This window comes from Uloborus diversus, chromosome 9, assembly GCF_026930045.1.
Source record: "Uloborus diversus isolate 005 chromosome 9, Udiv.v.3.1, whole genome shotgun sequence".
Classification (NCBI taxonomy): domain Eukaryota; kingdom Metazoa; phylum Arthropoda; class Arachnida; order Araneae; family Uloboridae; genus Uloborus; species Uloborus diversus.
The window spans coordinates 81724369-81748065 of NC_072739.1; the positions used below are offsets into that span (position 1 = coordinate 81724369).

Genomic DNA, 23697 nt, shown 5'->3' on the forward strand with positions numbered 1-23697 from the left:
ACATTTTCATTGTATGCTGAAATGTAGATGTTTCTAATAGCAGTGATCGACCTTTAGTACAAATGAAAAAATACTACACCAAATTAAAACTACGAGTTTCACCCAGTAAACCTTTAATTTTTTTTATTCGCGCGAATACGATATAAAGCATTAAAATTATTATCAACTTCATCAGCAAGAAATCATTTTCTACTCCTCTGCTTTCGGCTGAAAAAAAAAAAAAAAACATTTGTCTACGTTCGAAAAATTACACTTAAAAAACGGACTCAGTTCAACCGGTTTTGGTTTTGAATTTTAAGTGTTCGATTAAAAAAGAAACATGTGCGGGCATTTAAGCCGTAACTCATAAAGCAACCTTCTATGTGAAATAGTTCAATATTCAAAGATAAAAACACCTATTTTCAATCTAATTTATTACTTCTCTAGAATGTTCGTTTCAATCGTTTCGTGAGATCTTCGTCATTCTTTAATCAAATTCCATGCTTTTCGAATAATTTTAAATCGTATCATGCTGGTTAATGACAAAACATAGAAGCATGATCTTATTATTATTATTATTATTATTTTTTTGGCAAAAAGCTTTTTTGCTGTTTTTTACTACGCATTCCTTCAATGAATAGCTTTCGAAAAGGAAGGCGCAATTGCTAGGTTTGTTGGGGTGTCGGGCTGTTAATCAGAATGGCGCCAATTCGAATCCGTGCCAATAAATATTTCTTTAATGTTTCTTTTTTTCCCGTCAGATGCTCACATGGGCAGGACTGTATTTGCCACAACCTGTTTTTTTGCACAATTATTGCTTTTTCACGAGTCACTACTCAGCCACACTTTTAATGATATTTATGTTTGAATTGAAAATATGTACGACCAAAAGTTGAGCGATGATCAAATTATCACAACGTTGTATTTAACGAGGTTTTGTTACTGATGTCTTTAAATTACATGCCTTCTCTTCTGCGCTTACTTTTTGTTTCGGTTCTTCTTCATAATGTTCTTCCTTTGAAATTCTTAAAGAGCGAAATACCTTATGAAACGATTCGAAGCACAGTGCGGAGTTCCGCACGGGTCGACTAGTCATTAGTATATTACAATTTATCTTTCTTATTGTTGCATTAATAAAGCTATTTGTATTCGTAAAAAAAAAAAAAAAAAAAAAAAAAAATCGACACCTCTTGGAGCGATTGGAGTCAAAATTGAACCAAAGCCTGTTTACATATGGATTCACATATATTCCAAATTTCAACCAGAACGTAGCATTACTTCTTGAGATAGGGCACTCACAATGGAAAAAAAGAACGGGTGATTGAGCTACCCCCTTTTTAGCTGTTGACACCAAAATAAAATCAGCTCTTATACCCACTAAGGGCTACTTGCCGATAAAATTTTCTTTCATTCCGTTCATTATTTCTTGAGATACAGGAGTCACAATTGACGACAAAAAACGTTCTATAGCTCAACCCCCATTTGAGTTATTAACACCAAAATTGAACCAACACCTGTTCTTGTTAATGGGAACATATAGACCAAATTTTGTTTGATTCCGCCAGTTACTTCCTGAGGAATAGCAAGCACGCGCAACTCAAAAAAGTCCCATTGCTCCACCCCCCCCTTGGAGGAATTCGCGCCAAAAACCGATGGGCACAAGTTCACATAGCGGCACATATGTGTACCAAATTTCGTTCGATTTCATGCGGTAGTTTTTGCGGTAGAGCGGCTCCAAAAAACTGGTCACACACAGACGTGACACACACACGGACACACACACACACATAGACACACACACACACACACACAGACAGACAGACATTTTCCAAAAATAGTCGAAATAGACTCAGCACACCTCAAAACGTTCGAATCCGTCAAAATTCGAAATTCGAAAATTTGCACGAATCCAATACTTTCTTCTATATATTAGATGTAGAAGAAAGTAAAAAGCAATAATAAAGGGTAAAAATACCTTGAAATTAACTGATCACTATTCAAAACATGTTGTGGCTATCACGAAACTTTCTTCTATATATTTTTTTTTTTTTTCTGATCCCTCCCCATGCTTGACGAGGAAGCAATATTCCCAACAAAAACAAAATTACACATGCAAAAACTTGACGACCATCCCAATGTCTGAATTATTCACAACTCCAACAAACTATAGGGGACGCTGCAGCACTGTCTAATGGCGGATGAAAAAACTAAAACAAACGCACGCCGTAATGTATAAATTGCTTCTAAACTTAGGAAATGACAGACATTTTTGTTCGCATGTATGATTTTTTGTTCTTTATTCATTTGAAAAGATTTTTCAAAGTCTTTTGGTTGTTCTGACCCATGTAGAAAGAGATGAGAAATCAATAAGTATTTCGAAAGTAAACAATAAATGCAGAACACACAGTAAGTTGTTCTGAAGCAGCCATTTTCACGATGTTGAATTCGGTATTCATTAATTTTTGGTTCGCTTCGAACAGCATTTTCATTTTGTAGTTTTTTCTATTCATTAGTACATATTATTCCAGTTTCGTGACATTTCCGGCATTTGTTGGCATTTTTGTGACATTTCCGGGATTTGTTTACACTTTTGTCACATAGTGCATTTACGTGACAGACTGCCAAAAGTAACGTTTAACTCTAGATAATATATTTCTATGACTGTATGATTGGATATCAAAAGAAATCATCATGCATTTGATTCATTCGTCATGGAAATGATTTAACTGATATGCGAAATCTTGTCAAGATACATTATTCTTTCACACAATACTAAAACCATAACCCTATAAACAGATTTTTGGAGAAACTCTTCCACCGATAATGACAGGCGCGATATTTTAGCGATAAAAGTTCCAAAAGCTTTTATTTTTTATTGTTCAAATTCTTAACGTTCTCTCTGGATTTTTCAATCTGTTGTGCGATAAATATTTTCAAGAAAATTTATTTGCATACTGTCCATTTCAGTTGGATGCTGTAGTAACAAAGTTATATAAATCATTTATGTAGAATTAGGTTAAGAAAAAGCAGTAATTTTTCAGTATGGTGTCCAGTCAATGTTGTTAAGTCCGCTTTTTTTCATCGAATTGAAAAACTGATATTTATTCAAATTCACTCAGAACAAGATAAATAAAATGTGTACTTACAGTTTATATCAGATATTTTTCATGTTACGCTGTTGCTGATGACGATTCCAAATTATGAATTACGCAAATAAAAAAATGCACATAAAAAACTGTTTGTTTTGCCCAAAATGAACACGTAGAACGCAATGTTTTAGTTTTTTCGGCAGTTTTGTAAATCACCGCAAGGTAGCGTATTCGCAACTCCAACGAACTATAGGGGGCACTGCAGTCACTGTCTAATGTCGGACGAAAAAACTAAAACAAACGCACGCCGTAGCGTAGAAAATGCTAATAAGCCTAGTAATTTTTGTTTGTATGCATGACTTTTTTGTTTTATTCTTTTTAAATCAATTTTCAAAGTCTTATGGATATTCTGGCCCATGTAAAAAGAAATGAGAATTCAAGAAGCATTACTAAACATTAGAAATTAATACAAATTTTGTAGTTCGTAGTTGTAAGCAGCCATTTCCACGATGTCGAATTCGAAATTTATCAATTCTTGATGAAACTACATTTTTATTGTAGCCATATGAACACTATAAACATTTCATGTAAATAAACCTTTGTTTATCAGTGTTATCAAAAGAAGAAGATGAAAGATCTTTGTTTTGTTTGGCTAGCGCTAATTGTTTTACATACGGTTTCGTATGTTTCTAATTTCTGAATTATGATTTAATTCTGTCATGCATCATCAATAAAATTCTCACGGATATCTCACGGATACATGACGGTAGTTTTCTTTTTAATTGATCTTCCATTATTTCTTTAAACTAATCGAATTCTGTTATCTTTCTACCATTTAAATCCACACATGATAAAAAATAAAAATGGTTTACAACCGACATGCAAAATCTCGCCAAGCAAATGTTCTTTGCTCGCACAATACTAAAACTATAACCCTAAAATATAATCGTACTATTTTGGCGATGAAAATTCTCAGCATTAAACATTTTTCATTCCGTTCTACGATAATACTGCATACAATCCTTCTTTTGAGCTTAAGATAAAAAATAAAACATATTCTTACAAGTTCACACAAAACAATAAAAAAAATTTACCTTGTATAAAGTTATCCTCTTCCAAAAAAAAAAACTTCGAATAGACTTGCAAATGCGAAGTTTATTAATCCAGAGTTTTTCTTTGTTTAGGATTTTACGCCATTTACGACAGTCAACTCACTTTTTAGAGGGAAATAATAAAGACTAATATTATTTTGAGGAGCTCGAGAATAACATTAAGGGAAAAAACACTTTCTATTGCTGAAAGCAATCCAAGACACATCGAACGCGTTAATAAATACTCATAACAAACTGCCTATGTTTACTCAACAGACATACGTGGAACGCAATGTTTTAGTTTTTTCCGCAGTTATGTAAATTACCGCAAGGTAGCGTATTCGAGCGCTGGAGTTGCGAATTGCAAAAGCAAAGCAAAGAGTGAAAATTGAAAGTTATTTTAAAAGCCTTGCTTGAATTAATTAAATATTTTATTTGTTAACAAACATAAGATGGCAACAGTTAAAAATTTTAAATCATTGAGATAATATTTCCGATCATTTCCATACAATTAAAATTACGAGAAATACGCAGACGACAATTTATTGCGATTTATCTTTCTTATTGTTGCATTAATAAAGATATTTTTATTCGCAAAAAAAAAAAAAAAAAAAAAAAAAAAACCTCTTGGAGCGATTGGCGTCAAAATTGAACCAAAGCCTGTTTACATATGGATGCACATATATTCCAAATTTCAACCAGAGCGTAGCATTACTTCTTGAGATAGGGCACTCACAATGGAAAAAAAGAACGGGCCCCCTTTTTAGCTGTTGACACCAAAAAAAAAAAAAAATCAGCTATTATACTCACTAAGGGCTACTTGCCGATAAATTTTTCTTTCATTCCGTTCATTATTTCTTGAGATACAGCAGTCACAATTGACGACAAAAAACGTTCTATAGCTCAACCCCGTTTGAGTTATTGACACCAAAATTGAATCAGCACCTGTTCCTGTTAATGGCAACATATGGATCAAATTTTGTTTGATTCCGCCAGTTACTTCCTGAGGAATAGCAAGCACGCGTAACTCAAAAAAACGTCCCATTGCTCCACCTCCCTTGGAGGAATTCGCGCCAAAAACCGATGGGCACAAGTTCACATAGGGGCACATATGTGTACCAAATCCAAATTTCGTTCGATTTCATGCGGTAGTTTTTGCTGTAGAGCTGCCACAAAAAACTGGTCACACACAGACGTAACACACACACGGACACACATACATATACACACACAGACAGACAGACATTTTCCAAAAATTGTCGAAATGGACTCAGCACACCTCAAAACGTTCGAATCCGTCAAAATTCGAAATTCGAAAATTTGCACGAATCCAATACTTTCTTCTATATATTACATATTCGGAACTCCAGCGCTCGAATACGCTACCTTGCGGAGATTTACAAAACTGCCGATAAAACTAAAACATTGCGTTCCATCTGTTCATTTTGGGCAAAACAAATAGTTTGTTATGTGTATTTTTTTTATTTGCGTAATTCATCATTTGGAATCGTCATCCGCAACAGCGTAACATCAAAAATATCTGATATAAACTGTGAGTACACATTTTATTTATCTTGTTCTGAGTGAATTTGAATAAATATCAGTTTTTCAATTCGATGAAAAAAAAAACGAACTTAACAACATTGACTGGACACTTTTCCTTAACCTAATTCCACATAAATGATTTAAATAACCTTTGTTACTACAGTATCCTACTGAAATAGACAGTATGAAATAAATTTTCTTGAAAATATTTATCGCAGAACAGATTGAAAAATCCAGAAAGAACGTTAAGAATTTGAACAATAAAAAATAAAAGTTCGCCAAAAATCTGTTTATAGGTTATGGTTTTAAAATTGTGTGAAAGAATAATGTATCTTGATAAGATTTCGCATATCAGGTAAATCATTTCCATGACGAATGAATTAAATGCATGATTTCTTTTGATATCCAATCATATAGTCATAGAAATAAATTATCTAGTGTTAAACGTTACTCTTGACAGTCTGCCACGTATGTGCACTATGTGACAAAAATGTCAACAAATGCCGGAAATGTCACGAAACTGAACTTAATATGTACTAATGTATAGAAAAAACTACAAAATGAAAATGCTGTTCGAAGCGAACCAAAAATTAATGAATACCGAATTCAACATCGTGAAAATGGCTGCTTCAGAACAACTTACTGTGTGTTCTGCATTTATTGTTTACTTTCGAAATACTTATTGATTTCTCATCTCTTTCTACATGGGTCAGAACAACCAAAAGACTTTGAAAAATCTTTTCAAATGAATAAAGAACAAAAAATCATACATGCGAACAAAAATGTCTGTCATTTCCTAAGTTTAGAAGCAATTTATACATTACGGCGTGCGTTTGTTTTAGTTTTTTCATCGGCCATTAGACAGTGGTTGCAGCGCCCCCTATAGTTTGTTGGAGTTGCGAATAGAAGAAAGTAAAAATCAGTTAAGAGATCTCTAGGTGTGTAAAACAAGTTTCCACAGCTTGGAAATATGAATAGTTATAAAATTATTGTGTATGAGAAAAGAATGAGAAAAGTTCCAAAATCTGAGCCAAAGTAACCCGCGTTTATGTTAAAAGATTGAACGAAGTCACAACTTGAGGCTATTTGCTGTTATTTGTAGTACAGATGATTCAAAAAGCCAAATTTTATTGCAATCGACTAGACAAAAACTAGCGTTCAAACCAAACTAAGGTCTGAAGAACTCGAATTTTTCAAAATGTTGCTTTAAGTACTTTAAAAAAAGTTGAAATATTTCGCGAGGCTTAAATTTTCGTGATTACGACGGACTTCCGAAAGTCGCGAAAATTAAAGCCTCGAGAAAATATATATGTTTTAAAAGCTCGTGAATTGCTTTACAGTCTGTAAAAAAGGTAGTAGCTGTTTTTTATTTCCTCAAAAATTTCCCTTTAAATCCATAGTGAATTTTGCCAGTTTTAATCGCGGTTCAAATCTTGAACGAACAGTGGCAAATGCTAGAGACTGAGTTAGAAAAAAACGGAAAAAAAAAAAAAAACATAATGCAACGTAATTTGAGGTAAAAGAAGCGAAATTTTATTGCAATCGACAAGTCAAAAACTAGAATTAAAACCAAAGTAAGGTCTGAAGAACTCGCAGTTTTCAAGATGTTGCTTTAAGTAACTTTCTCTGTTTTCTTCAAGTTCGAATGTCCGTACACGTGGTTTTCCTCGAGAGAAAGTGGGCCACTCGCTACTTGGCATTCTGGAAAAAAAAATGGCACTATTCTTAAATATTTCATAATTTTTATTGTAACATATTGTATAACTAAATACAATGTAAGAATCATTTCGAAACGTTTCGGGAAAATAATAGACAGTTAGTATGAATAACTTGTGCCTGTAACATACCTGGTAAAAACAGGAAAGTTTCCCGCTAAAAGTCAGTAATCTACCTGAAACTGATCTAGAATCTTTCTGAAGAATTTAAAAACCTTCCCAAACAAAACCAGTTATGTTTGTGAAAAAAAAATCCGAAACGTTACTGATTATTTCCGTGGGACGTTGCGGGATTTCATGGGTTTTCACCTATTTCCCCGTAAAATCAAGTATCTTTGCAAAAAGGTTTCCCGAATTGCTTCAAGTTGCACGAATGCAGACTCCTCACTATTGTGAAAAGTATTTTTAGGTACCAGTTTAAAGATTAATTGAGTGTATTTATCAAGTGTATCGTCTTCGTCTTTAGTTTGATTACGGCCCGTTCAGAGTGAATGAGCTCCCAATGAGAGCGAATAAGTTTCTGTATAGCTGCAGCTTTGCAAGACAAGAATTGCAGGCAAAAGAGATGTTGAGATGTTAGGTTCTTACTTGCAATTCTGCCTTAGCGCTTTGCCCGAGGTAGCATAGATGCTTCTGGAGCTTTCGTAGAACCTCTGGAAGGTTTTAATCAATTGCATTAATCCTACCGAATTTCCCTTGAAGGCTCCAGACTGGCTTTAACCAGTGAGGCCTCCATATTCTTTAGAAAGATCATAGAGCCTACTCCATTGGGCTCGGGGGGGGGGGATGTCGGGCTCCCCCAATAATTTGTGTTTGTGTGTGTTATTTTTTAGAGGGAGTAGCGAGTGCTTTTTCTCGAAGACTGCTTTGTGTGAACACAAGTTTCTTTTTATTTTAACGAGTGTCAATGAGAGTTGTGACATTTTTGAGAAATTTGCATGCCATATGAAACTGAGTCTAATATGAGGGAGGAATTTGGTGGATCTCAAAAGATGGTTTTAAATTTACAACCCCAATCAATGTATGTTCACTGCAGGGCTCCAGGGCAGTAGCCTAAGAGTGGCATTAGAGAACCTTTTGTGACTGATGCTCTACCTACAAAATTACACTTAAAAAAAATTCAAATTCCGAGGGGGGAGGGGGCAAGTCTCCAAAGCTCCCTTCCTATAACGTCAACAAAGATACTCTGAAATTACGTTTTAAGGACTTCAATTTCTAAAAATTTCAGGAGGAGAGTACCGATTCGGTACTCTCCTTCTCTTCGGTAGCCTACCGAACTCCATCTCTCCGCCTTAGGTCATCAAAGGCTCCCTAAAATCGCATTTTTAGGACTTCCAATTTCAAATAATCTTTTTGATAGGACTCTAAACCCCCCCCCCCCTTCCCAAACGTTATGAAATATAGCCTATAGCAGGATATTAATTTCAAAAAAATTTCAAGGGCTTTGAACTTTGCCTTTGTCTAACATCGCTAAAAGACGGTCTAAAGTTGCATTTTCAGAACTGCATTTTCTAAAAATTTCGGAGAACTGCTTCGAATTCCATTCATTGCCTAACTTTATCAATGATAGCCAACTGAGTTTTTGGGAGTGAGATTTAAAATTTTCTGGGGGAGAATTCCTTAACCCCCTTTTATCTAACATCTTTGATGATTGTCTAAAATTGATGTTTTGGAAATTCAGTTTCAAAAAATTACTGTGGAAAAGTCTCTGGATCCCATCGTTACCAAAGACAGCCTCAAAATGCGATTTATAACACTAATGTTTTGAGACATTTCCATAGGAAGGCCCTCAAACCTACCCTTTCCCTAACATGATCAAAAATCGCCTGCAACTGTATTTTGGAACTTGTATTTCGAAAATTCCAAAGAAGAGTTCTGAATCCCATTCCTTTCCCACATATCAACACAGATAGAACACAGTTGCGTTTTCAAGAACATCACTTTCGAAAAATTTCATGGTGAGAGCTCCCTTACCTTAACATCATCGAACATGGTATTAAACTGCATTTTTGAACCTTCAATTTCGAAAAACCGCTGGGATGAATTCCTTTAACTCCTATATTTCTCCTAACGTTACCAAATATATTCTTCAACCACTTTTAAAACCTTTAATTCAAAAAATTGACCATGAAGGGCATTTGAATCTCCCCTCCATAAACATCACCAAAGATCATCTATGTGTTTTTCGACTTCGAGCAATACTTTTAAAAATTTTCTGAGGGAGAACCCCCATTCTCCTGCTTCTGTACGATGTTACTTTATGTCTGAGATCTTGTTGCTAATTGAAGGTCTTGCTGCAAAGAGGGGAGCTCCAAATTTAAATTTTCAAAAGGTCAATTTTTAGATTAGTTACCTTGAAAACACCATGTTACATGTCGCTGGTTTGAAAAATTATGCACCATAAAATATGTAAACTAGCTTTTTCAAGGTACAGATACTTGATCTTTTTTTGCAGGGTATAAGATTACATATCTCCTTAGACCCCCGAAGACGTCTAGCCCCCCCCCCCCCAATAATTTTTGCAAGTCGGCGCCCCTGAGAAAAATTCAAGGATAATTTCAGGAAGGTTACTGATATTTAGCGGAAAGCGTTCCTGGTTTTTGCAAGTTATGTTCCTGGCAGAAATTGGGCACATCAGCTGCCCTTTATTTTCCAGGAACGTTTCTGAATCGTTTTTGCAGTGTACAGCTTGGCGTGTTTTAAGTTTACCAGGTACGCTACTAAAGCAAATAGCATGACCGAAACTAAGGCAAAATTGGAAGCTAATATCGAACAGTTTATGTGTCTGCATTTCTTGCAAAGCTACAAAGTCCAGAGACTGCATTTTACCGTTTTTAGGAGCTCAATCATTATGGAAGCATTGTAACAGAGATGAAGATGAAGGCTAAGGTCTAATAATGAAGCTGAGTATATTTTTACACTGATAGCTGAAAATGTTTTTCGCAGCAGTGAGAAGACGGCTTTCGTGAAACTCGTAGCAATTTTGGAAACCTTTCACAAACATATTTGTTTTTCATACGAAAATTAGTGAAAAGCAGTGAAATCCCGGAAGTTACACCGAAATAATAATTTTTTCTGCAAGAATCTTCCCGACTTCCTTAGCATGTAATGAATTCTATACCTAGGGCAGTGACGGATTTAGGCGATCATTTTGGTAGGGGCCATTTGAAATTTTTTAACAAATTTGCTTGAGATGTTTGTCCTAAATGTCACCTCTCAACAGTGTCGGATTTTTTATCTTTTCGAAAAAACCACCCCCACTGCCCATCTTCAAGTTTCTATATCAAGTTTTAATTTTAGAATAAAAACAGAAATAGGATGAATTTAATAAACTGAAGATATGTTTAATACCGAAAAATGCTTTATGAGTAAGTTATTATTTTGAAGAAAAAGATATTAATATAGTTACAAATCTTAAAACTCAATTTTACGTTATCGTCTGTTACGTCAGAGGAAGGATGGGGCTGATAGAGATCTATGAGAAAATATTTGGAAATTCAAGACCTAAATGCAGTTTTAGGTCTTTGGAGACAAAGAAAAGACGGTCGGGGATCCTGGAAACTTTCTCTAAAGTGACGTAAAAAACTTACCGGAAACTTTTTGTGGTTGAACCCCAAAAAGGTTATTTTAAGCTGTTTTTGGAAAATTTAAGTTATAAAGGCTGGGCTAGCTACTTGTCGCAGGAAAATTTTCCAAATCAAAGTTCTTAAGTACACTTTTTGTTACCTTTCGTGATTTTTTTGAAAGACAATTCCCCCCCCCCAAAAAAAAACTTCAAAATTAAAGCACTAAAAACGCAAATTTAGTCCCTCTTTGGTTTCTCGAACAATAGGTGTACTCTGAGGACAGCAGCGATTGCAGATCGCTGTAAAGTTAAATTAAATCAAAGTATATGAAGTTAACCTTTTGAAAATAAAAGTTTGTTACGAGGAAATGAATACAATTTCGCCCCCAATAAAGACATAAAATTCTTTTAAAGTAAAACGCAAGTGTTAAATTTTGTTATTTTCTCATTTTACATTCTTTTTTTTTTCCTTCTTCACTCCTAAGGTTTTGAGAATGGACATGGCCCCCATGGCCAACCTCTAGATCCGCCCATGTTGGGTTTAGCAGCTAAAGATTCTAGGTAAAAACGCTTTCTTAGAAGCTCTCTTCTCATGTGGACAGTGAAATTTCCAACCTTTTTCTTTTCGGAGTTGGAGCGAGGAATTGCGAGGCACAAAAGTTTCATGTGAACGAGGCTATTTGAAACAAAATAACATCAATGGTTTTTTAAACTTACCCAAATTTAGCGAAGTTAGTCCACATCGAAATCATTTCTTCACTAAGTTGTTTTTCCGGAGATGTGTAATGTGCTTCAAATGACTTTTCCTCAGTGTCTGCGCCATCCAACGGTCTTCCAAAGACAAACGGTATTTCATCTGTATGTACCACGCCCATCCAATCAGCCCATGGAGTCTCAGAACTCCGATGGTTGAAGTAGTAGTAATATACGGAGTTACCCTTTCTTGCATAGCTTTCTGCAAAATATACAGCAGGGCAAAATAAAATATAATCGCCAAAAGCGTGGTATACTTGACTACGTATATAATCATAGTCATACTCCTGTAATCCTCCGAGATACCACTGAACAGCAGCTTCGGGTGCGGGGAAACTGCTGATAATCTGTGGAATTATGGTACTTCCAAAGGTTTTGTTGATGCGAGGATTCTTTTCACCAAATGGGCCAAATAATTCTGGCTTGAAAACAGGTAGTTCAAAAGCACCTTCGTCTTGGTTATTGCCGATTAGCACATCGACATCGTGAAACTGTAAATTGCGTACAGCCACTCGAGGATTTGTTGGCATTAGGGCGTCACCGATGATGTAGCTATAAGTATGGACGTCAAAATTACTTAAAGCATCAGTGGCGTATGCAAGAATACTAGCATCTTTACCTGCAAAGAGAAAAATAAAAATGTTTTGACTTCTATGTGGTCTAAAACCTTTTTAAAGTAAATAATATTACTTCATCACTTTATAATCCTTATATATTATTTCTGTAGCCTGTTTTTGGTTTCTACGCCAAATTTCCCTCAATTCTTGATCGATTTCTTTGATTTACGGCTAATTTTATAGCTTATGTTGCTGGCTACTGACGAAAAATAGACCCAAGGTCTAAAAATTGTTTCTTTTAGCCGAAAAACCTGTTTTAAAGAACCAGAATAAGGTTTTCGGTCAAACTTATAACTTTAATTTGCGCTATTACCGACAGAGCTGAATAGCTTGATCGGCAGAGCGTTCTCTTCGTAACCAGGAGATTACGTGTTCGGGCCCACGTCCGGACAATCTGCAACAAAAAAAATTAGAGAAATATCGCGCATTGCATGAACATTGAATTAAATGAATAACAACTATGAGGGAATGCAATAAATGAGAAGGAAATGCTCCTTGCGGATGTGAAAACATTCAGTGATTTTGTGCTAAATTACTTCGAAATTGCACGTGTTTTTTTTTTTTTTTTTTTTGAAGCTTTGGCTCTGGAAAGAAAATTAAAGCATAATGTAGGCGAAAATATAAGTAAAAGGTTTAAGATTTCAGACTACAATAGAATTGTTTTTTGTTCAGAAAAAAAATAATAAATCGTATATTGAAATATAGATTCTTCTAATGAGTTTTTGACTCTTTGTACAAATAAATAAAATACTACCTCAATTTGAAGGGTAAAATATATATTTTTTCTTCTTTTTGCTAAAGAACAAATAGCTTATCACGTTTTTACTACATTCGAAAAGCTACGCTTAAAAAGAGCATAGTTCAATTTATTTTGTATTTTAACCGTGCTGTTAAATGATGAACACGTGCTGCCATCTAAGTTATAACGGTTTAAGCAGCCTGCGATAACAAATTGTAAAAATTTTCAAAAATAAAAACATTTTTCTTCAATATCTTATCTTATATATTAATTCCCTCTCATTTTAAAACTTATCAGGCTGGCCAATGACGAAAAAAAGACTTACGGTCGAAAATTCAAGTTTTCGAAATCGCCTCTTGCTGTTTCAAAACCTTGATGCTGCCTGTAGTTCTTATGCATTTTTTAAAGCAAAGTTCTAATGCAGTTTTCCATTTTTTACGTCGCTTTCGGCAAAAAAAAAAAAAAAAAAGCCTTTGTGTGTGTTCATATTTTAATAAAGCTTAACAGCACTGGACTTAGTTGTTCGGTTTAATTGATAAGTTTTTTTCGGTAGAGCGTTCGGCTATAAACTATCTGAACTTCGGGCAAGCTTGGGCTGTCCGACATAATATCAAATTTATATTAGTATTACGCATTACATGTGCTCATAACATACACACCTAATAAAATAAATGCAGTGGGAATGCTACTTGGTGTTTCGACTCCTTTATGCAGGCTACAGTTATCATTCGGATAAGTTGATTGTTAATCGAACTGTGTTCTTTGACTACATCCAGACCACTCAACATAATGTAAGCATAAAAAAGTATTAGATTTACCTAAAGAAATCCTTTTTGTGCAGAAAAACATTTTTATTGTATGCTAAAATGTAGATATTTCTAATAGCAGTGTTCGACCTTTTGTACAAATGAAAAAATACTACGCCCGATTAAAACTACGAGTTTCACTCAGTAAACCTTTAATTTTTTATTCGCGCGAATACAATATAAAGCATTAAAAGTATTATCAACTTCATTAGTAAGAAATTATTTTCTACTCCTCTGCTTTCTGCTGAAAAAAAAAAAAAAACATTTTGTCTACGTTCGAAAAATTTCACTTAAGAAGGGACTCAGTTCAACTGGTTTTGGTTTTGAATTTTTAAAGTTCGATTAAAAGAGAAACACGTGAGGGCATTTAAGCCGTAACGGTTAAAGCAACCTTCTATGTGAAATAGTTCAATATTCAAAGATAAAAACACTTATTTTCAATCAAATTTATTACTTCTCTAGAATGTTTGTTTCAATCGCTACGTGAGATCTTCGTCATTCTTTAATCAAATTCCATGCTTTGCGAATAATTTTAAATCGTATCATGCTGGTTAATGACAAAACACAGATGCATGATCTTATTATTATAATTTTTTTTTTTTTTTGGCAAAAAGCTTTTTTGCTGTTTTTTACTACGCATTCCTTCAATGAATAGCTTTCGAAAAGGAAGGCGCAATTGCTAGGTTTGTTGGGGTGTCGGGCTGTTAGTTAGAATGGCGCCAATTCGAATACGTGCCAATAAATATCTCTTTAATGTTTCTTTTTTTCCCGTCAGATGCTGACATGTGCAGGACTGTATTTGCCACAACCTGTTTTTTCACATGCACAATTATTGCTTTTTCATGAGTCACCACTCAACCACACTTTTATTGACATTTATGTTTGCATTGAAAATATGTACGATTAAAAGGGGAGCTATGATCAAATTATCACAACGTTGTATTTAACGAGGTTTTGTTACTGATGTCTTTAAATTACATGCCTTCTCTTCTGCGCTTACTTTTTTTTCGGTTCTTCTTCATAATGTTCTTCCTTTGAAATTCTTAAAGAGCGAAATGCCTTATGAAACGATTTGAAGCACAGTGCGGAGTTCCGCACGGGTCGACTAGTTTATTACTTAATTTAAGAGATAGTCAGAAATTTAAGAGATGTAAACTTTTAGACACAAGTTTTAAAACAAAAAAGTTAAAACAGGAACCTGACTCACCGTTAACCTTGACTCCATGCCATTCAGCCAAACAGCCTGTCAAAGTCTTTTTCAACCAATGAGAAGGCTTCAAGTGTATGACTGAGAGTCAAGGGACACCGAGAGTCAAGGCGGGTTCCGTGTCAATTCTGGGGTCCCTCCCCCTGTAAATCTTTTAAAATGTGTTATACTATTTTGAATGCAATCCAAGCCTGGCCCCTTAGGGCCGAGCTCCCAGTTACTGACTAGGCTGATAAGGCTTCTCGTCTGCAATGGTGGATTCAAATAGAATAGGGAATCATGCCTTTAGTCACTTATGCTTAAGGCGATCATAAGTCCCGTTTTTAGGTAACCTGTCCTGTTGTCCCACCACATATTGATATATATGTCCCGTTTTCTACCAAAAATCACTGAGTGAAGCTGTTTAAGCATGTTCGTAACAATAAATTAAATAATGCATAATTACTAAATATATTTTATGTTTGCCTGGTCCTAATACACTCATAGAAAAGGAGTTATAGCTTATGACTAATTTGTGGGCTAGCGAAAAGCCACGGTTGAGAATTGTAGTTCTTAAAGCAATGTTGGTTTTAAGAAAAACATTCAGCGAAAAGTTATTTTTTTTAAAGAAATCAGCACCAAATTCACTGAAACAAATTAGTACATTAAAAAATTACACCAATTCTTCTCTTTTAAGTGTTCATTTCTGTTCTTGTCTGTCATAAAATATTTCAGAAGAAGGAAGGGGGGGGGGGGGTGCCTTTAAAAAATATATACACATGCAGATGCTTAAAATTCAAATGTCCCATTTTGGAGAAAAATAAATGGTCACTTTACTTATACAAAATATCATAGGTGAGTAGTAGTTCTAAATAATTAACTATAGAAGAGCTAAGTCATTCGTTTTTTTTTTTTTTGCTTTTTTTTACTTATTCAGTGGGCAGGTGTCTTACTGATTTTTTTCTTTTTTTTTTTTTTACAGAGGAACTATAATGAATGGATTGAATCTGGTTTTACCTCATCCGGGCTTCAGTATCTATTTCATATATTTCAACGTGAATGTTACGTTCACGGAAATTGAAATGTTGTGTAACGCATAACCGTAACATCACTCAGAGCCTGATTTACCAACAGGGGCATGAGGCTCGGTCTACTGCCCCCTTTCTCAAGTCCCCCCCCCCCCCGCCTACCAAAAATAATAGACCACACTAATAATTGTAACAAAATATGGTTGTAATGCGTTGATAAATCAAGAGCGCTATATAAAATGTAGAGCAAAATGTGACTTTTAACACCAAAATAGCCATTTTTTGCTATCTAGTATTTCGCGTAAGGAATTTGCACTTCCAGAATATCTACGGCTTTAGCATATGCAATATCAAAAAATAGAGACTTTACAGCACTTTTTTGAACTGACCTACTGTCCTTGAATTTATGTATAAGGCCCTAAATCATCTGCAAGTCATTTCTGTTTAGAGATACTCTGGAAAGAATAGACAAAACATGTTGCGGATAACTTCTGTAAGCCATTGCTGCTTAAAGATACTCTAGAATGAGAGAGAGAATAAGCAAAACATGTTGTGGATTACTTCTGTAAGCCATTGCTGCTTAGAGATACTCTAGAATGAGAGAGAGAAAAAGCAGAACATGTTGCGGATAACTTCTGCAAGCCATTGCTGCTTAGAGATGCTCTGGGTTGAGAGAGAGAATGAGCAAACCACATGCTGCTGATTACTTCTGTAAGACATTGCTGCTTAGAGATACGCTGGAATGAGAGAGAGAATAAGCAAAACACATGTTGCGGATAACTTCTGCAAGTCATTGCTGCTTAGAGATACTCTAGAATGAGAGAGAGAATAAGCAAAACATGTTGCGGATAACTTCTGCAAGACATTGCTGCTTATAGATATGCTCTGGGTTGAGAGAGAGAATGAGCAAACCACATGCTGCTGATTACTTCTGTAAGACATTGCTGCTTAGAGATACACTGGAATGAGAGAGAGAATGAGCAAACCACATGCTGCTGATTACTTCTGTAAGCCATTGCTGCTTAGAGATACTCTAGAATGAGAGAGAGAAAAAGCAAAACATGTTGCGGATAACTTCAGCAAGCCATTGCTGCTTAGAGATACTCTAGAATGAGAGAGAGAATAAGCAAAAAAAAAAAAAAAAAAAACACATGTTGCGGCTTACTTCTCAAGCATTGAATTATTGCAACGGAATCCTGTTCCAAAGTGGCATTATTTTGTGCACAGCCCACTTCTGCTATGAGTCGGGCACTGAGCTGTAGATTTTTCTGGTAACTGGTGTCTTCGACGAGTTTTGTTGGGGCGCTACTTTGCATGATGACTCTTCTGAAGAGGCCAATGGTGAGAGGGGACACGCAGAAGAGGCCTATCACTTTCGATCCCGCACTTTCTCCAAAAAGAGTGATGCTATCCGGGTCGCCACCAAACGCAGGAATATTGCTCTTAACCCACCTAAGAGCTTCTAGCATGTCGTAGAACCCTAAAAAGCAGTGTCGAGATTAGTTCAACTATGAATATCACACTTGACCCACTGACATTGTCAGGGTCCAATTAAGACATCGGGAGGCCCTAGGCCCACCACGTTTCCTGAGGCCCCCTGTATAGTCAAACCTTTATATTTTAGCCATTGGATAAAACTATTTTTTGGGATTTTTACTTTTGGAAGTATAGCCAGAAAAAAAAAAGGAGTGGGATATGGATGAATTTTGGGGGGTGGGGGGAGTATATGGTGAGCTTTAGTCATATGTTTTGGTAAAAGAGAAGAAATTTCTGCGTTTCAGGAGGGGGGGGGGAGATGTATCCATCCAGTCTCTTAATCATTGGATGCTCCTTTGTATGTGACCTCGTGATACAGCTGATTCGATTTTGAAGCCAAGCAATTAGGGAATGTAACGAAATTGAACATTTTTCTAGCTTATTGCGAATGCTCTCAGGCCATTCCACGGAAATCGGGCGTTTTGTCTCGAACGAAAAACCTGATATATTTCATTAAAAATACTAGTTTAAACAGGAAATGAACAAAATTTTGCTGCTTAACAAATTACAAATGCATGTGCGATTCCTTAAGAGAAAAATGAATTCTGTCACTACCATTTAAAGTTATTAGTTTTTAATGAAGCATATATGAGCTTTTACGTGCGGGACAAAGTGGCTACTTTTTCCTGGAATGGCATAAAACGTAATTCTTTTCAATGGTTTAAAATTTTATTTCTCAACAAATGAGATATGTTTCCTTTACTTTGGAACCTTAGCTTTCAAAACCTACAAATTGTTTCGTCACTGCTATATTAATAGAGCAAAAATATTTACTAATTCTTATAAAAAACTACAAGAGGTTGTCTTCAAATGCCACACACGGTTGTGTCAGGAGTATATTTCTATTATTCTATTAAATGTAAAGATAAAAAAAATGTGTTTGCTCCTTTTTTGTTAAAATATATTAAGATCTATAACAAAATGTTGGAGAAATCATTGATTCTGATTGTCTCGCACGTGACGGTAAAATGGCCCTTTCTCAAAAAGTTACAGTAAAGTTCCACGTAACTATTACGCACCTGTATCACCCTAGGGTAGGGTGCTGGTTACGTTTTGGTGTCAATCGCTGCAAAAGGTTGTGAAGTCGAAAGTTTCTTTCGTCAAACATGAATACTACATCAATTGAATTAATGCAAGAATTTGCGCCAAAATTGGTTTTTAAAGTTGACCTCAATGGGAACAGCTGTTGATTGCTGCTTCAACGGGAGTGTAGCAATTGAAGGTATTTCTCGCTAAGCCTAACCGCTACTACTCGAGAAGTACACAAGGATTCAAAGAAAACTAGTGTGCAAATGAAACACAAAAAAAGAACTAATTTTGATTAGGTTTTGACACTAGTTACTTCAAAAGAGGAGTGTTTTTGCTAATTTTGAAAGAGAAAGAATATATTCATATGCAAGACAAAAGCAAACTTCGTGATAGCTGCATATTTTTTAAATAGAAAACTAGCAGAATTATCTCCACTTCTATTGTTACTTGTATTAATATTTTGTGTTTTCAGTACATATTTGATGCGCAGCTGAATAAAAAATGCATCATTATTTGTTAAATATAATAATACAAGATTAAGATTGATCAATATATTTTAAATCAGAGCATCAGCGAAATATACATAAAGTCGGTGCAAGAAACATTAATGAAATTATAACTAAGTTGCAAGCATATTTGGAATATGATTATTATAAAAAATTATAATGAATGAAGTTTACCTTTTAAGAGAAAAGAACTGCAAAATACTTGCCCATATTTCCTGGTAAGAAATGTTTGTGCTATAATTTAGAGATACAGCAAAGGAAAATAAAAATCTGAGCAAGAAACATTATTGAAATTAAATCACTTATAAACACGCAAGAAATAGGATTAAAAAAACTTAGCAAATTAAGTCTACCATATAAGTGAGAAAAACTGAAACTTACTTACCCATATTACCTGGTGCCTCTTCGCTTGGTGTTGATAAAAATCCAAACACCCCTAATCTGTAATTAATTGTGACTACAATCACATCTCCTTTTGCAGCCAAAATGCCTCCTTCATAGGTTTTGATTCGGTTTGATCCGGATGTGAACCCACCTCCATGTATCCAAAACATCACGGATTTTTCACTCGTGCTGTTAGCACTTCTTGGCGCCCATATGTTCAGATACAAACAATCTTCGCTTTGACCTGGCATCTGGTCTATCCATGGGTATTTGTAAGGAAAGTACTGGACACAAGCTGGAGGATCAATGTTGGCTTTCAGAGGCGCAATCCACGGTTGCACTGGAACTGTCCTTTTAAAACGTAAGTCCCCAACTGGAGGAGCAGCATAAGGAATTCCAAGGAACATATCTACTAGGATACCCTGGTAAGAGCCAAGTATTCCATCTACAGGGCCGGACGTTGTTTGAACCATCGATACACAACTTCTCAAATACGCCAAGTTGAGCAACATTATAAAAATTCCAGAGACCATGATTTACACAGATGCTGTGCAGTTCTAGTTCATTGACTGCAATGAAAAAAAAAATAAATAAATTTTAATCGATCTTCACTTTGATGTCAAACTATTCAATCTGTAACGTCCCCCATAGGAAAGTAGGGATTTGACTGTTTTATGTTGCTTCTTCAAAAACTAATGAATGAATGTTCATTTGGTACACAATGTTTTGGGGCGCGAATATCAATTTCAAATTTCTGGTGTTAAATGGAATTTTTTTTACCGAAACTCGTTTAAAAGACTTCGACTCCCTTAAAATTCATGTTTTGTTTTGTAAGTAAACCATATCATATTGACGCCACCTAATGTAGCCATTCCTATTACAAGCAAGCATCGCAGGATATCTATGCATTTGTAACACTTCTGGTCGTTTTTTTTTTCGAAATCCAACAGTATTTTTTTGCTACTAAATGTTTGAAGTTTTTAAAATGCTATTTAAATCCAAACCGAGGCATGATCAGCAGTTTATAGTATATATACCCTTAGTATATTTATAATATTAAAAACCGATAGTATGTATGTAGTGCGCATGTACGAATGTCCTCTTCACTTCTTGAGAGTTGTCCATCATACAGGTTTCAAAAGATTCGTAGTAATTCGGACATCACGTTAGGCTAGATTGATACTAGTTTACGACTTTAATTATCGGAGATGTAAATTAAAAACGTATTTCTTTACCTCTTTTCTTTCTCCAAAATTTCAGATTATGTTGCTTGCAAATGGTCAATGATTTCTCTAAGCGGAAGTGACTCGAAGATGGGAATTCACGCTGGGAAAACATACGTTGAGCGGCTTTAGTGAAGTGAGTTCTTTTGATTTGGATGATTTTTTCATCTTTTTCTTTAAAGACTGTCATTTACGTCCCGAAAACGTCAGTTAAAATTCTTTCACTTGCCGCAGCTGTCTCAATGGCGTCAACTTAGGTATGGAGGATAGATCCTGTGTAGTGTACAATTTTGGTACTTCCGGAAAATGGAGTTGTACCCTATCCGATGCAAACCGGTTGGGAGAACCGCCGTTGAGGAAGAGGCCGATACTGGGCTGTAGGCGACAATAAGGGGATAAGGCCGCGGAAGCACGCCACCACAGGCGGTGTGCAACAGCCCGCCATAGGCATCGAGGTCGAGGCGAGCAGCGAAGGTTGCAATTCAAGCAGTTTTTTTAATAAGAAGTAAAAAAATTGCGCCTTTTTAATAAACCTTTCCAAAAAATCAATAGGCGACAAGATTTGTCTTCAGCAGAAAAGAAAAAAAAGGTAATGTTTTTAATTGAGGAAAACCTTTCGTATATGAGCAAAAATACTTGTAACTCCAGTTTACTAGCGCAGAATTTATCTCCCGGGAAGGTAAGGTGGGAAGGATATATTCTTGTATAAGAAGTAACATAGTGGTATTTGCCGTATTTGTTAAAACCAACGATCCTGGAAGGTTTTAACCCTGTTGCCGCGTTTCTGAACCTGGCCCATCATTTGGAGCGGAGCTTTTCCGAGGGGGGTGGAGGGTATGAACAATGCAAATTTTATCGGAGAAAACAAAAATCTCGCCCATCTATGTGTAAAAACATTAATTTATCAAATCCAGGGGTTTAGGGTTTAGGGGACAGGAGCCCCCTAAATGACGGGCCTGCTCTAAACCTAGTTCAACTTAGTTTACCTTAGACATCTTGAATTGAAATTATGTTTTTCACAATCACGAGTGTGTATTTGTTTGTAGGCGTATGTGTGGGGGGGTATGTGTGTGTGTGTAGTTGTGTGTATGTGTGTTTGTGTGGGGGTATGTGTATGTGTGGGTAGTAGGGTGCATGTGTAGGTAGGTGTCTGTATGTATGCGTGTGTATAGGTGTATGCGTGTGTGGGTAGTTATGTGTTTGTGTGGGTGGGGGGTATGTGTAAATGTGGGTAGTTGTGTGTATGTGTGTATGCATGTGTGTAGGTGTATGTGTAAAGGTAGGCAAGTAAGTGACGCAACCTTTCGCTATAGGAGCAGCATCGTGAGGCGGCTGGCCGACGGTGGTGCTGCAGAGGGAGGCGAGGGAAAATAAAATCATAGGAATTCAAAACTGTCAAGTAAGAACAATGAACAATCGTGATTGCTAAAAAAAAAAAACTTTTATTTTACTTTGAAAAATCCTCTCTTTCGATAGGTAGGATGAAGATTTTAAATGAGTATATTATCCCCCCCCCACCCCCGAATTTGAGAAATATTTGTATTGAACTTTTAGCAAATATTAGTAGATATATTTTTAGTTAAAATTTTAAGATATATATTTTCTGTAATATAATAAATTATAGCCCCGAGCAATTAAGGCCCCAAGCAATAAACCGAACTAAATGAGTTCCATGGAAAAATTTAAATTTTTTGATACCTGGCTTTATCTCTAACTTCCGGTCGTTATCGAGGAAATAGCATATAAATATACCATAGTATGCTTTAAAAAAGTCTTATTATTCATTACTTACAAATTACAAAGCAAATAAAAGAAGAAACGCTAGCTACGGCAAAGTGAAATCATCATTCAAAGGGCATTCATACCTGCCCAAAATTTCGCAAAACTCGTTAAAAGGCAAACGTCCTATGAACATAATTTTCCCTTGTACTATTTCAGCATAAAATAGGCACTAATAAAATATGTTCAAAAAATATAAGAAAATATTCGAAATTCGCTCCCCACCCTAAAAAAAATTCAACAATTTTTGAACTAGTCAATTGCAAATATAAGTTTTTTTTTATATATGCAGAGTGACATTATCAATAAATTACTCGCGATTCTGTGAAATTATTTGTCCCAAAAGTTGACATGCAATAATTCGGATTTTGTATTCAGAATAAGATAAGAAAACGTTTTTGACGCAGTATGGTTTATAAAAATAAATAAATAGATAAGTGAATAAATGAAACAATACCTTATGCACTTCAGAAAGCACTAGCAAAAATATATTGCCTTTTTATAGCAACAATAAATAGAAATTTCTACTTTCGAGTCCTTACAAGAAAAGTACATGATACATCATGACTTTTTGATCGACACCTGTTACCTGCCAGTGATAACAGCTGTCGAAAAGATGAACAAATAATTTTAAAAGTTTGGCGTCTGCTATATAGTCCATGTTCTTATTCATTCATTCTTCAAAAATAAATGAAAAATTCTTAAAAAATTACTTTTTGTCGCCGGCAAAGGTAACATAAAATTTAAACAATCAAAGTAAAAATTTTAATTGATAATATAAATATTTACTTTAAAATGCGAATTAGAATACCGATTTTTTGATTGCAGAACTGAATTGAAAATGCTTTGAATCACCGAAAAATCAAATTTTATTGCATTTTGACTGAAAGAAAAATATTCAGCGGTTGACCGAACGACCAGAAAGGTTTTTCTCGGATGTCTTTTCATTTAGAAGCTCATACTTCCTTTGCATTGAAAAAGGTGTTGTAACACCGAAACACATGTCTGCAGTAACTTGTATTATTTTGTGCTTCATAAAGTAGGATAACTGATTATTTTAATAGAAATGATCTTTCTGTTTTTTGTTAGTGAAAGAGGATTCTATCATGGAAATGATGCAAGTGATC

General features: G+C 35.3%; 1 protein-coding gene across 1 annotated transcript; it reads right to left on the minus strand.

Annotated features, from left to right (window-relative positions):
* Positions 1-7254: 7254 nt before the first annotated feature.
* LOC129230346 (acetylcholinesterase-1-like) lies at positions 7255-23151 on the minus strand. Its single transcript, XM_054864743.1, has 5 exons — positions 23028-23151; positions 19570-20137; positions 17279-17593; positions 11702-12356; positions 7255-7405 (listed from the first exon to the last, which is right to left on the minus strand). Exons 2-5 carry the CDS (start codon positions 20099-20101, stop codon positions 7255-7257), a joined length of 1653 nt encoding a protein of 550 aa, XP_054720718.1. The 5' UTR covers positions 20102-20137; positions 23028-23151.
* Positions 23152-23697: the final 546 nt, after the last annotated feature.

Coding starts and splice junctions, on each gene's coding strand:
- LOC129230346 (XM_054864743.1), bottom strand. CDS start 20,101: ATGGTCTCTGGAATTTTTATAATGTTGCTCAACTTGGCGTATTTGAGA. Junction 17,594..19,569: donor AGAGGCACCAGGTAATATGG/GTAAGTAAGTTT, acceptor ACTGCTTTTTAG/GGTTCTACGACATGCTAGAA. Junction 12,357..17,278: donor AATAATTCAATGCTTGAGAA/GTAAGCCGCAAC, acceptor TTCTCTTTGCAG/GTAAAGATGCTAGTATTCTT.